The following is a 14076-nucleotide window of genomic DNA, read 5'->3' as shown; positions in this document are numbered from 1 at the left end:
CATGTTAGGTGTTCTTACCACAGCAATAATAATGATAAAATACTACTTCCGAGTAAAATTATATGACAATCCTATTACACAGAAAGAAGGAGGAAATTTTTGTGGAAGACACAGACCTTAGTGATTACTTTAAAGACAAAGGCCCTTTACACATATTTCTTTCCTGCTTTCCAGTGATTTAATTTGGCAGATTAAGAGCTGGTTCTGAACCCACACGCACGTTGATATGAGTAGATCTCTCAAAGTGGGAGCAAAAGAAGCGAGACACAGAATTCTGTAAAGCATCCCGCCACTTGTGTGTGCGTGTAAACAAAGACACGTACACACCCACAAATCCATTCACAGGTGTGTGGCATATCTCTGAAAACCTAAGTAACGAGAAGATAAGAATGAAAAGAGGACAATTTTCACGGTATTATACATTTTGCATTTTCACTATATGCAAGGGTGACCTTTCAAACTACATTTAAAATATATTTTTAAAACTTATGTTTACTACTCAAGGAAAACTTTTTTTTTTAACTTCCTACGATGAGTGGAAATGTCACTTTCTTTTTTTTTTAATTAATTAATTTGTCAGCGAGAGAGCGAGCGAGCGAGCACAAGCAGGGAGAGCAGCAGGCAGAGGCAGAGGGATGCGGGACCGGATCCCAGGACCCTGGAATCATGACCTGAGCTGAAGGCAGATGTTTAACCAACTGAGCCACCCTGGTGTCCCTCAAGCAAAATTTTTTTAACAGCCTTTTTGAAATATAATTTACATACCATAAAATTTAATTTAAAGTGTACAATCCAATAGCTTTCAGTATATCCACAGAGCTGTGCATCCATCGCTACGAGTCAATGTTAGAGTATTTTTGTCATTCCCCAAAAGAAATCCTGCTCCCCTCAGCTGTCACTTTTCAATCCACACATCCACCCAGGCCCTAAGCAACCACTGACCTACTTTCTGTCTCTACAGGTTTCTCTAGTCTAGGTATTTTAAAGAAATACAACCATACTATTTATGTTTTTTGTGATGGGCTTCTTTGACTTAACGGCCCGTTTTCAAGGTTCATCATGTCATACTATGCATCGCTATTTCATTCCTTTTTATTTCCAAATAGTATTCCACTGGATGGATAGTCTGTTCATTCATTCATCAGTTGATGAGTATTTCACTTATTTCCAACTTGGGACTACTATTATTGTTTTTAAAGATTTTATTTATTTATTTGACACAGAGAGAGAGATCACAAGTAGGCAGAGAGTCAGGCAGAGGGGGAAGGGGAAGCAGGCCCCCTGCTGAGCAGAGAGCCTGATGCAGGGCTCGATCCCAGGACCCCGAGATCATGACCTGAGCTGAAGGCAGAGGCTTTAACCCACTGAGCCACCCAGGCACCTCCCAACTTGGGACTACTATTACCTTCTCATGTGTTTATTGGACATCTGTAACTTCTCTGGAAAACTCTGTTCAGATCCTTTGCCCATTTTTGTAATCAGGTTATTTGTTCAAGACACATAAAACTCTGAATTTGAAATTTCAAAGTACAAAATTTTCACTTACATGAACAGAAAACAGGAGACAAACTGGTAAATCTGGGCTATCTATACACATAGCACTCAACAACTCCTGAAAATTAATAGAGCAATAATATTTTATCTATCTATAACCATCTGCTACCCATATTATCCAAATAAAGCTACAGAAATTCATTAGGGAAAACTCACATCTGCACATCACACGGCAGTTTGAAGAGCTTTCACATGCATCATCTCCCCCAAGCAATTAAGCCTCAGAGCAACCTTGAAAGGAAGGTGTTATTGATTTATTTTACAGTTAGGAAACTGAGGATCAGAGGCTATTTTTAAGAACCTGTAAAATGAAATAAAGATAAATAAAACATTCACATAAGCATCTAAGTCTATTTCTCTAGGCCTTTCCTAATGTGTATTAAATTATTTGTAACTGAGACAGATGGTGAATTCTAATCTTAAAGTTAGTGTATTAGTACTTCTTTGTCAGAAGCTACGGTTAGTGAAATCTCTCCATTAACTTTCCTCTAAAGTCTCATTCATGACTTCATTAAGTACATCATTTGCTTTTTTAAAAACTGGGTAGGGGTACCTGGGTGGTCAGTCAGTTAAATGTCTGAGTCTTGGTTTTGGCTCGGGTCACACAGAATCTGCTTGAGATTTTTCTCTCCCTCTCCCTTTTGCCTCTCCTGCTCATTCCCCCCACCCCACCTCTCTCTCTCTCAAATAAATAAATAAATTTTCAAAAAGTTAAAATTAAAATTAACACCTGGGTAAACTCCGAGCCTCAGGAACCGGAGGTCTGTGCTACTGGCTATAAACAGGTACCAGGGCAAGGGTACCACCCGCTAAATGCCATTATTCCTGTTGAATCTTGGCCTTCAAAACAACAGAAACAAAAGCAAACACACACACAGAACTACTCTGTCAAGAATCTTAGGGAGGGTTTAGAGGAGACTGTAAAATGTGATGCAGCGAGGACTGGGACACAAAGCCCATGACTCCTTCTCCTACGAGCTAAGTACTACGTGATCCGATACTTCAGTCCGCATGCTCACACGGCTTTTGTCTGGCAAATGTTCATCCTACGATATTTTAAGTTTCATAAGCACAGACTCTATGACTAACGACATCACATCGCCGCAGTCCTTTTGACTGGAAAAGTCCCTCCGGCCCACTGCACACAGGACTTTTCAGCGGCCGCACAACGGACACTTCGGACTGGATAATTCTTTGTTGTACAGGTTTTCCTGTGCATTCTAAGATGCTTAAGAGCATCGCTGACCTCTGCCCACTTGATGCCAGAAATACCGCCCTCAGCTTTAACAATCAAAAATGCTTCCAGACATTGTCAAATGGCCAAGGTTTCCCCACAGAGTGAAAAATAGCAATTTTGCTCCAGTTGAAAACCACTGATTTAACAGGATGTCCAAAGAGATATTTTTCAGGTCTGCTTGTTTGTTTTTTCCTATAGCCCTGGATAACTAGAAAAGGAAATACATGCATTCCCTTTAATAGGAGATGAAGATAATTTAATATGAGATGATGGTATTATGGCTATATTCTTTCTTAAAAGGTCATTTTTTTAATATTATCTGTCAACTTAAGTATGTACAGACAGAACAATATCATGGTTGGGATCTGCATCAAAATAGTGAGAACTGGGGTAGACAAACGGAACATGACTGGCTTTGTTCATTATACTATTCATCCATCTATATTCAAAAAAACTCCGTAGTCATAGTTTTAAAAAAAAGGAACTCCACACAGATCGCAGTAGATAAGTAAACAACCTGCTGCTGACTACACCAAGGCCTTACAGTTCAAGAAAACCACAGTTAGCTGAACGCCTGGAAAGAAATGCTCGGAGAAAGAGCGCCGGGTGAGTCAAAGCACTGAAAAGCATCTCATACACCGGGGAATAAAGAAAGCCTACTGCACACCAGACAGAATCCATGCTAAGAAAAGCCCTGAGAAGGGACGCCTGAGTGGCTCAGGTGGTTAAGCAGCTGCCTTCGGCTCAGGTCATGATCCCTGGGTCCTGGGATCGAGTCCCATATCGGGCTCCTTGCTCGGCGGGGAGCCTGCTTCTCCCTCTGCCTCTGCCTGCCTCTCTGTCTGCCTGTGCTCACTCTCTCCAACAAATAAATAAATAAAATCTTTAAAAAAAAAAAAAAAAGAAAGAAAAGCCCTGAGAAGACACTCAACCTTCACCCACAACTGATTTTCAAGCTCAGCACGAACAGGAAGTGAAGACAAAAGCAGAGGCGGCTGCAGCCTGGCCACGTTTCGAAGGAATGCCCCCAACACCCAGTCAACCTGCGAAGACCAGGAAAGGGCCTCTTTTTTTCTTTCACTCCAGGTGCTCAAGGAGATCTCTATCAACACATTCCCTGGCCGCAAAAACACAGGCTTCACAGGTAATACCCAAGACCGTACAGGGTCTGTACAAAAATGGTCTCGAAAACTCACTGAGCAAACAAACAACTAAAACCCAGAGCAAGCAACAAAAACAAACCTGAACAATGGGAAGAACCTGATTTCCAGAGTTAACACATCATAATCTCCCAGATGTGCAGTGCTCAAGAAAACGTCACAAAGCATAAGAACAAGAAAGGAAAGTATGGCCTGTTCACAGGAGAAAATAATAAAAACGGTCCCTGAAGAAGCACAAACATCACACTTAAATTGCTAGAAAAAGACTAAGTCAACTGTCTTAAACATGGTCAAAGAGCTGAAGGAAACCAAGCAAAATGTCTGAACAAACACAGAATGTCAAGTAAGAGGTAAAAACAATTTAAAAAAAAAAAAAAGAAACCAAATTTCAGAACTAAAAAGTCAAAGAACTGAAATGAACAATTCACCCGAGGGTTGCAACAGCAGACTGAGCAGGCTTTGAGAAGAATCAGAAAACTTGAAGATGTGTCCGTCACCCAGTCTGAGGGGCAGGAAAAGGAAAAGCGCACGTGGCCTTACAGACCTGAGCGACACCATCTAAGAATACCCACATACGTTTATGGAAGTCCCAGGAGGAAACAGAGAAAGGAGAACAAAGAATACACGAAGAAATAATGGTTAAAAACTTTAAAAACTTCCCAAATTAGATAAAAGACATTAATTTACACATCCAACAAGCTCAAGGAACTCAAGCAGAATAAATTCAAAGAGATCCAAACCAAGACACATTATAGCCAAACTGCTAAAAGACAAAGCGTTCAAGAATCCTGAAGGAAGCAAGAGAAGAATTCATCACATACCAGGGATCCTCAGTAAGATTAACAGCCAATTTCTCGGCAGAAACCATGTAGGTCAAGAAGTAGTGAGATAATATATTTAAAATACTAAGAGGAAAAACAATGTCAACCAAGAATTCCATATCTAGCAAAACTATTCGTCAAAACTGAAGGAAATATAAGGCATTTCCAGAGGCAAAGCTGAGGGAGTTCATCACTAACAGACCTGCACTACAAGAAGTGCTAAAAGCAGCCCTTTTAAGCGGAAAAGAAGGGACACTAGATAGACTTGCACCACACAAAGAAATATAGAACATAAAGCTTGTTACAAATACAAAAGAGTCTGTATAACTGAACTTTTTGGACTGTAGCACCTCTTTTTTCCTATACAATTTAAAAAATAAATGTATAAAACAATAATCATAAATCTCTGTTAATAAGCCTACAATGCATAAAGCTGTAACCTGTGACAACATAAAGAAGGAATGAAGCTTTGTATGAGCAAAGTTTTGAACACTGTTGAACCAAAGGTGGTATTTGTTCAAAATAAAGTCAATCCTCATTATTTGCTTATGCCATATTTGCCAAATTACCTACTTCCTAAAATTTATCTGTAACCCCAAAATCAATACTTGAGGTCAATATTTATGGTCATTCATGGTCATTCACAGAGCAGCAAAAAAATGTGAGTCTAGTACATACATCCCAAATGAGGTCAAACAACACAATGTTCTCTTCGCCTTCTTGTTTAAGCTTTTATACTGCAAACAATGTTCCTGTGGCAGTCAACTTAATGTCCCACTTTCTGCATTCTGTGCTTTTTCTTAGCAATGTTGCTATTTAAAATAGCTCCCAAGCACAGGGCCAAAGTGCGGTGTAGTGTTCTGAATCACAAGAAACTACCATGTGCCTTGAGGGAAAATGTCTGTGTTAGATAAGCTTCATTCAGGCAAGAATTATAATGCTGTTGGCCACAAGTTCAATGTTAATGAATCAAAAGTATATGTAAAATAAGGCATCTTTACACAGAAACACACAGAGAACAAAGTTACATACTGAGAAGATGGCAAACACGTTGTGACAAGAGGACTCCAAGAACTTAATCCTTTATTTCCCCTAAAAGTCAGTTTAGTATTTGCTAATGCACCATTCGTGCCACTTCACAGAACTTAACTGCCACAGATAAAGAAAATTAAATGTAGACAGTTGTAAATTTAAGAGGTTAGTTTTAATCCCCAGAGGAATAACCACCAAGAAAATAACTAAAACATGTATAGAAAGGGAAACAATAATAGAGTCAAACTGTACATAACCAAAAAACAAACACTAAAAGAAGACAGTAATAAGGTGTACAACATAAAAGATATAAAATTTACAAAAACAAAGAGCAAAATGTGAATGGATTAAATTATCTACATTAAAAGCCAGAGATTGGCAGAATGAATTTAAAAAAATCCAACAATATACTGCCTAAGAGATTCACTTTAGATCCAAAGACACAGACAGAAATGAAAGGAAGAAAAACATTTAATGCAAATAGTAATCAAAAAAGACTTTAGGGAGCTATACTCATATAACACAAAATAGACATTAAGTCAAAAAACATTAAAAAAGAAAAAGAAGAACATTATATATTGATAAACAGATCAATCCATCAAGAAGATATTAACAATTATAAGTATCTACATACTTAATAAAAGAGCACCAAAATATATGAAACAAAAATATATAAGCTAAAAGAAAAATATAGTTCTATATTAATAATTATAAAATTCAAAAACCATATTTTAAATAACAGAACTGGGCAGAAGATCAAAAAAGGAATAGTGCATTTGAACAATATGATAAACCAATAATACCTATGACATATACAAAACAAAACACCCAAAAAAAACCAATCTACACTATTTTTTCAATTGTACACAGAACATTTTCTAGGATGCACCCTATGTTAGGCCATAAAACAAGTGTCAATAAATTCTCAAAGACTGAAATCATACAAAATATCTTCTTCAACCACAATGGAATAAAAGCAGAAATAAAAAACAGAAAGAAAACTGAAAAATCAACAGATAAGTGGAAATTAAGCAACAGTTTTAAACAAGCAGAGGATCACAGGGAAATTACAAAATACTACAGATGAACAGAATTTTGCTAAAACAGTGCTCGGAGAGAAATCTGTACTTGTAAACACTCACATGAAAAAAAAACCAGTAACCTACCTACACACCATAAATCCTAGAAAATGAGCAGGAAACTGGGCTCAAGGCCGCAGAAGGATATAACAAAAGTCAGAACAGAAACAAATGAAACCTGAGAACAGAAAAACGTAAGAGAAAAATAATGAACCCAAAAGCTGGTTCTTGCAAAGATCAACACCAGTAAACATTTACCTAGATTGAGCAAAAAAAAAAAAAGACTCAAATCAGTAAACTCAGAAATTAAACAGTACACCACTACCAATCTTACAGAAATAAAGGCTCATGATAATACCATAAACAACTATATGCCGACAAATTAAATAAACTAGATGAAATGAACAAATTCCTAGAAACATACAAATTCCCAAACTGACTCAAGTAGAAATGGAAAATCTTAACCAAATTATGACAAGTAATTGAATCAGTATTCAAAAACCTCTCTACAAAGAAAAGCCCCAAAACAGGTTTCACTGGTGAATTCCTCTAATCATTTTAAGAATCAAGACCAATTCTTCCCAAACTTCCAAAAACGTAAGAGAAGGGAACACTTCCTAACTCATTCTATAAGATTGGCATTATCCTAATGCCAAAGCCAGAAAAATCCACCCTACGATAAATTTATTTCTCACAAAGGTGTGAGTTTGTAATTCTAAAGTCCTTCACATGCATATAACTAAGGTTGAAGTTACTATGTTGTAGATGATGAGGGCCAGGCTGGGTTCCTGACTGTCCAAGAAAAAAGTTACAAAAAAGCACAAAAGGAATAACAGAATGAACTCTATGATGCTGATGGGAGTTGAAGATACTAGTAAAAACTCGTAGTTGTGTATTTTAATATACACCAAGAGATACACATACATTTTCTACTTCTATCTGCTGAGAGGCCCTGGAAGCACTAATACCTCAATATAAAGGAGCATATCAAGCATCCAAATTTTGGAGTCTAAGTATCATTCTTCAGTAAGAAGAACTAGAGTTCCTTAGAAAAGTGGCTGACCCCAAAGCTGGGCAGGAAAAACACAAGCTAGACCTGGAGCCTCTTCTGGAATCAGATAATATGCAAGTGTTTGTTGTAAATGCAAGAAAAGACACAGAAGCCAACCCAACAGAGCTACTAATGGCCAAAGCTAGAAAAATATGAGCAATGAAGTAAATAAACAACAGTATTGGATTTTCTTGAGTCCAAACTAATATAATAATAAATTTTAAAATGAGGGAGAAATCAGTCTTCCTTACAGAAGCAGTCCAATTATTAAATGTAAAAAAAAATAATCAGTGGAACACCAAAGTAATAATTTGTAATAATCCACCAATGAACGAAAAATTTAGTGGGCAAATGCTTAAAGAGAAACAGCATATTTGCATAGACTCAAAGTATCTTCCCAAAATATTTATTAATTACACAAAGGGGAAAAATGTTAAGGTGTAACTTCACACTTGAAAGCCTAGCAGACACCCTCTTAATCCAATGATAAAGGCTAACACCACCGGAATAGGACAGAATGTTATCATGTATCCCTTGAATAGGACCTGCTGAGAAGGTCACATCGCTCCTATGGTAGTTTCCCCCAAATCCGTAACTTCACTCTAACCACGAGAAAACATTCGACGAGATTTGTGACCAGCAGTCTTCCAAGGAGTTGAGGTTATGAACAAGAAGGACGGACTGACGAACTGTGACAGACGACAGAAAACGAAAGAGATATAACGACTATATGTGATGAGGGATCCCAAACCACATCCTGAAAGGAAAAGGGCATTAGTGGGAAAACTGATGAAACTCAAAGTTTCTAGTTTAATTAGTAGCACTGCATCAATGTCAATTTCTTTTTGATTATTTTTGATAATTGTTTTGATAACTGTTCCATAGTTAAGTAAGGTCTTACTTAATATTGGGGAAAGTTAGGTGAAAAATATACAGAAACTCTACTATCTTTCTAAGTCTTCTGTATATCCAGAATTATTTCAAAACAAAAAGTTTATGCCTGTAAGAATTTAATGACAGAGCAAGAGTCTTATATTTTAAAAAATAAAAACAGGATAAAAAACAGAAAGTAGAGAATGATTTCAACATGTTTTTGAAAACATAAGACGACTCGGGGGGATAAAAGAGAAAGAAAGCAAATGCTCCAAGGCATCAACAGTTGTCTGGATTCTGGAATGACAAAGACTTGTTTCTCTTTATATTTTATACCTTCTGTAATTTTCTAAAAGTTTCTATAGTAAGCATGGATTACTTTTATGATCAATGATATAAAACCATTTTTAAAAAAAGAATTACAGCTCTTGTACCAATATGATAAATGAAGAAATGGCATAGACTGGCAAGTATTAAATCATTTTGTTTGCTAAAGGATGAAACATTAAGAATGTAAAACAGGGGTGCCTGGGTGGCTCAGTGGGTTAAAAACCTCTGCCTTCAGCTCAGGTCATGATCCCAGGGTCCTGGGATTGAGTCCCGCATCAGGCTCTCTGCGCAGCGGGGAGCCTGCTTCCCCCCCTCTCTCTGCCTGCCTCTCCGCCTACTTGTGATCTCTCTCTGTCAAATAAATAAATAAAATCTTTTAAAAAAAAAAAAAAAGAATGTAAAACAGAATTCGGCATACAAGTGGATACAGTGAGTTAGAGAAAGAAGAGCTTTTCAGCCTAAGCCACTGGACAGCCCCACCCCACCGACCCAGCACCCAGCTTGCAAGTTCTCTCTCTTAAAAAAACAAAACAAAACAAAAAACAAGAATATAAAGGTGTCAAACCACAGGTATTTAATGAACACAGAGATGGTTCACTTCTCCTACCACTACCATGCAGAGCAATAAAAGAAAGCCAAGGACGAAATCAGAGAGAATGAATCAAGAGAAAATTAAAAAGTAACTGACAAAGGACTGGGAGAAAATACTTACAGAGACTGGTGTGTCTGATAAGGGGTTACTACCCAAAATAATTAAAGAATTCATACAACTCAACACCAGGAAGCAAATAATCTGATTTAAAATGGGCAAAGAACCTAAACAGACACTTTTCAGAAGAAGACATCCAGATGGCCAACAGACACATGAAAAGATGCTCAGCATCACCAGTCAGGAAGGAAACGCACATCAAAACCACAGGAGCTATCACCTAACACCTGTCAGAATAGAACAAAAAAGACAAGAAATAACAAGTGTTGGCAAGGGTATGGAGAAAAAGAACCCCTTGTGCACAGCTGATGGGACTGTAAGTTGGTACAGTCACAGTGGAAAACAGTATGGAGGTTACCCGAAAAATTATAAATAGAATTACCATATGATCCAATAATTCCATTACTGGGTATTTATTTACACAAAGAAAACAAAAAGATGTATGTATCGCTGTTTACTGCAGCATTATTTATAATAACCGTGATATGGAAGCAGCCCACATGTCCCCTGATAGAGGAACGGATAAAGAAGATGTGGGACACGTGTGATGGACTATTACTCAGCCACAAAAAGAACGAGTCACTACCGTATGTGACTATTTGGTTGGACCTACAGGGTATTATGCTACATGAAATAAGGCAGACAGACACAGACAAATACACCATATGATTCCACTTATATTTGTAATCTAAAAACAAATGAATAAACAAAGAAACAAAGAGAATCGGAACTATAAACACAGAGAAATGATGGTTACCAGACGGGGACAGGGATGGGAGATGGGCAAAATGCGTGAGGGGGCGTGAGAGATACAGGTTTCCAGTTACTGAATAAATACGTCATAAGAATAAAAGGCAGAGAATAGGGAATACAGTCCAGTGTATTGTCATAGTGTTGTATGGTAACAGATGAGAGCTGCCGTCGTGGTGCGCACAGCACAGGGCATAAACTTGTTGAATCACTATGCTGCACATCTGAAACTATCATGTATGTCAACTATATTCAAATTTAAGAAAATTTTGAAAATAATTAACTAATCAAAATCTATGGAATGTAGCTGAAGAAGTACTTAGATGAAAATTTTTGATTAAAGACTTATAGAAGACTAGTATTAATGAGTTAATGATCTAAGTTACAAAAAGAACAGGGGGCAAAAAAAAATAGTAGTAGATTATGAACAAGAAAACAAAGATATAATGTAGAGGATTCATGAAAGACAAAAAATTGGCAAACCCCTGATAAAACTAATCAAGGAAAACCACCAAACGCATGAATATATTAGGAATGAAAAAGATTAATTATAGAAACAGGAGAGCTTTAGGTAAATTTGCGTGCAATGCTGAACAGAAATTGATTATTACAGATGGTTATATATTTGGTCACCACAGCCATTCATTTTTACTTACCGCCAACAGAAGACACATTTATTTGCACAAGCCAAGCTTGGGGTAGTTTCCATGCAACGATGGCTTTCAATGCCATAGAATGTATGTTTATAGCAACCTCCTCTCCCTCGGAGCATCGACTGTGAAAGTGAAAAAACAAATGATAATCTGGATAAAATCCTCAAGGCAAGGAAACAGAACACCAAGTACATCATATTTAAGAAAAAAATGTGCATTTCATAACCATAAATACTGGTATCAGCATGATGCAGAAAATTAACATTATAGTGTTTTGATGGTGCTTTGGGTTTTGATGGTCCTTTAAGCTTTCTAAAACCCAGTGAAATAAACCTATGATTCATTAACTCTGAAAGATCTATAGAGAAGGCCACTGATGCTTGCACTTTCAAATCCATTCAACTGCCTCAAATAATATTAGTCCAATAATACAGAAAACTAAGGGATAGGTACGATAGGCTCCAAGAAGAGGGCGCAGCACTCACACGAAAGGGTATCTCTGCTTTGAGTGAGGGAGGAGTGAGGGAGGGTGGGTAAGGGCATGCATCCTGAAAGACAGTCTGTGTCAACTGAAGGGCAGAACTTGAACATACTGAGACTGTTAAGGGGACATGAACGTAAATGACATTTTTCCCAAAAAGGACACTATTTAATATATGAGTCGTAAAACCATGGTGAGTGTAGTAAGAATGAAAAGTTGAAGAAATAGTGCAGATCAACTTAGGGTTGGAATCCCGAGACATTATCAAGCTGTCTGAGGTCTCATCAGAAAGATCCATCCAGAAATTCTGCAAGACAGGCTGGATTTCAGAAAGAGCAAAATCTGGGGGGAAGCTATGCAAATAAGGTTATGGTGGCTTGGCTCCTATTAGTGGAGAAAAGAGGAAGGGTGCTAAGGAGGCGTGCTCAAAGGCACTCCCCACTGGAGGGTCAAAACAGAGCTACCCAAGGTAACTGATGTTGACTCATCTCAGCTGCGACCGAAGTATGACTGAATTATCAACAGGAACAAAGGAGGAGATGCGAGGAGCCCGTGTGTGTGCGTGTGTGTGTGCGTGCGCACGTGTGTGTGATATATATATATATCAGTGCGTTAACATTATAACGCTACCCACAATGAAAGAAAATAACCAAAAAATCTACCAACTTGATTACTATGTTGGTTGATCACAAAGTCTTATTTTTTGCCCTGATAAAAAAGGTTCCCTTGTTCATCTCACTTGGGACTTGCATAAAGAAAACTAAGAAAAAATACTGTTCAAGGTAACTACAAATTCTCTTTCAACTTCCCAATAAAATATCCAAAAGGCAAACAAAACATTCAAATCCTGCAAACAGCACCGGAAACTAAAAATAAAAGCCTTCCAAATGCCAAAGTCAGAGGGAAACCAACACTAAAGGAGAAACGAAGTAGAAGACCTGAAGATTCCATTATGTACTGATAAGGTAATGAACCTCCAGGACGGATGTTGAATGTACAAGAATGAGTAAGACAGAGCCCCCAACCATGATTCAGTATGAGGAAATATCAAGTAAAGAGGCAAAATGGGGAGCGCCTGGGTGGCTCAGTGGGTTAAGCCTCTGCCTTCGGCTCAGGTCATGATCCCAGGGTCCTGGGATCGAGCCCCGCATCGGGCTCTCTGCTCCTCGGGGAGTCTGCTTCCCCTCTCTCTCTGCCTGCCTCTCTGCCTCCTTGTGATCTCTGTCTGCCAAATACATAAATAAAAAATCTTAAAAAAAAAAAAAAGAGGCAAAATGGGTAATGCTGTTACAATAGGGTATTTGAATCAATCAAGAGTCTCCTGCAAGCAACAGAAACTGACGATGGCTGAAAAGAAAAGGGATTTATTAAAAGGACCCCACAGCTCACAGACTCTTTAGAAAGGCAGGAACGAAGGCCGGCTGGCAGCAGGACCAGCCCTCAATCCCTCCGATGCCATCACTCTCGGGACACCATCGCCGGCACCTGCCCTGAGAAGCAGAGGCTGCTGCCATGAGCCCAGGAGGAGGTGTCCATGTCCCAGGTCCTGTTCCTCGCTCACCTCACACTCCCAGTCTCAGGCAAAGGCAAGCACCGCCCTCAATGACAGTGCTACACCCGCGGCCAGCCCGAGATACCAGGCAACAGTATCTCTCCTCCTCGGCTTCCGAAGCAGGCAGTGGGTCCTTGCGCTCAACAAAGCTAATGTCACAGGGAATTCCCCAAACACGAAAAGGCCCAGATGCTGGGCAAGCAGAGAAAAGCCAAGTGTCCGTCATGGCGTTACCGGAGCCCGTGAGATGGACACCGAGCCAGCCGGCCTTGCAGGAGCGGAGAGGACTTCCCAGAGGGGTGCCGCGCACACTGAATCCGGAGGGCTAAAAGGATAAAGGGACAGAGGCATTTGAGAAGAAGGACGACACGCTGCTCTTTTTAAAACTGTTTTTTCAGGCGCCTGGGTGGCTCGGTTGGTTAAGCCTCTGCCTTCGGCTCAGGTCATGATCTCAGGGTCCCGGGATTGAGCCCCACATCGGGCTCGCTGCTCAGTGGGGAGCCTGCTTCCTCCTCTCTCTCTGCCTGCCTCTCTGCCTACTTGTGATCTCTGCCTGTCAAGTAAATAAATAAAATCTTTTAAAAATAAAATAACTATTTTTTGTAAGTTTTATAGCTTTAGTTTAGTTCATGATCCATTTTCAGTTAATTTTCATGTAAGATGTGAAGTTTATTTTTTCAAAGATTTTATTTTTATTTATTTGACACAGAGGGAGAGAGAGACGGAGAGCACAAGCAGGGGGAGGAGCAAAGGGAGAGGGAGAAGCAGGCTCCCGCTGAGCAGGCGGCACAGTA

At 38.9% G+C, this 14076-nt stretch overlaps 1 protein-coding gene across 4 annotated transcripts in view; it reads right to left on the bottom strand.

Annotated features, from left to right (window-relative positions):
* Positions 1-14076, bottom strand: part of LOC308359310 (S-adenosyl-L-methionine-dependent tRNA 4-demethylwyosine synthase TYW1-like) — a 202991-nt gene that overhangs the window by 112435 nt on the left and 76480 nt on the right. For 2 of the 4 annotated variants that reach the window (XM_080830286.1, XM_080830285.1), the window contains exon 10: positions 11253-11371. In XM_080830286.1, the coding sequence (XP_080686412.1) occupies positions 11253-11371 (119 nt within the window). Of the gene's footprint in view, positions 1-1546; positions 1575-6970; positions 7087-11252; positions 11372-14076 lie in introns of those variants that run through there. The other 2 variants (XM_080830287.1, XM_080830288.1) reach the window with 2 other exon arrangements.

Source organism: Martes martes (genome assembly GCF_963455335.1).
Source record: "Martes martes genome assembly, chromosome: 18".
Classification (NCBI taxonomy): domain Eukaryota; kingdom Metazoa; phylum Chordata; class Mammalia; order Carnivora; family Mustelidae; genus Martes; species Martes martes.
The sequence above is the reverse complement of the archived record's forward strand: the minus strand, read 5'-3'. Positions and strand labels throughout refer to the sequence as shown.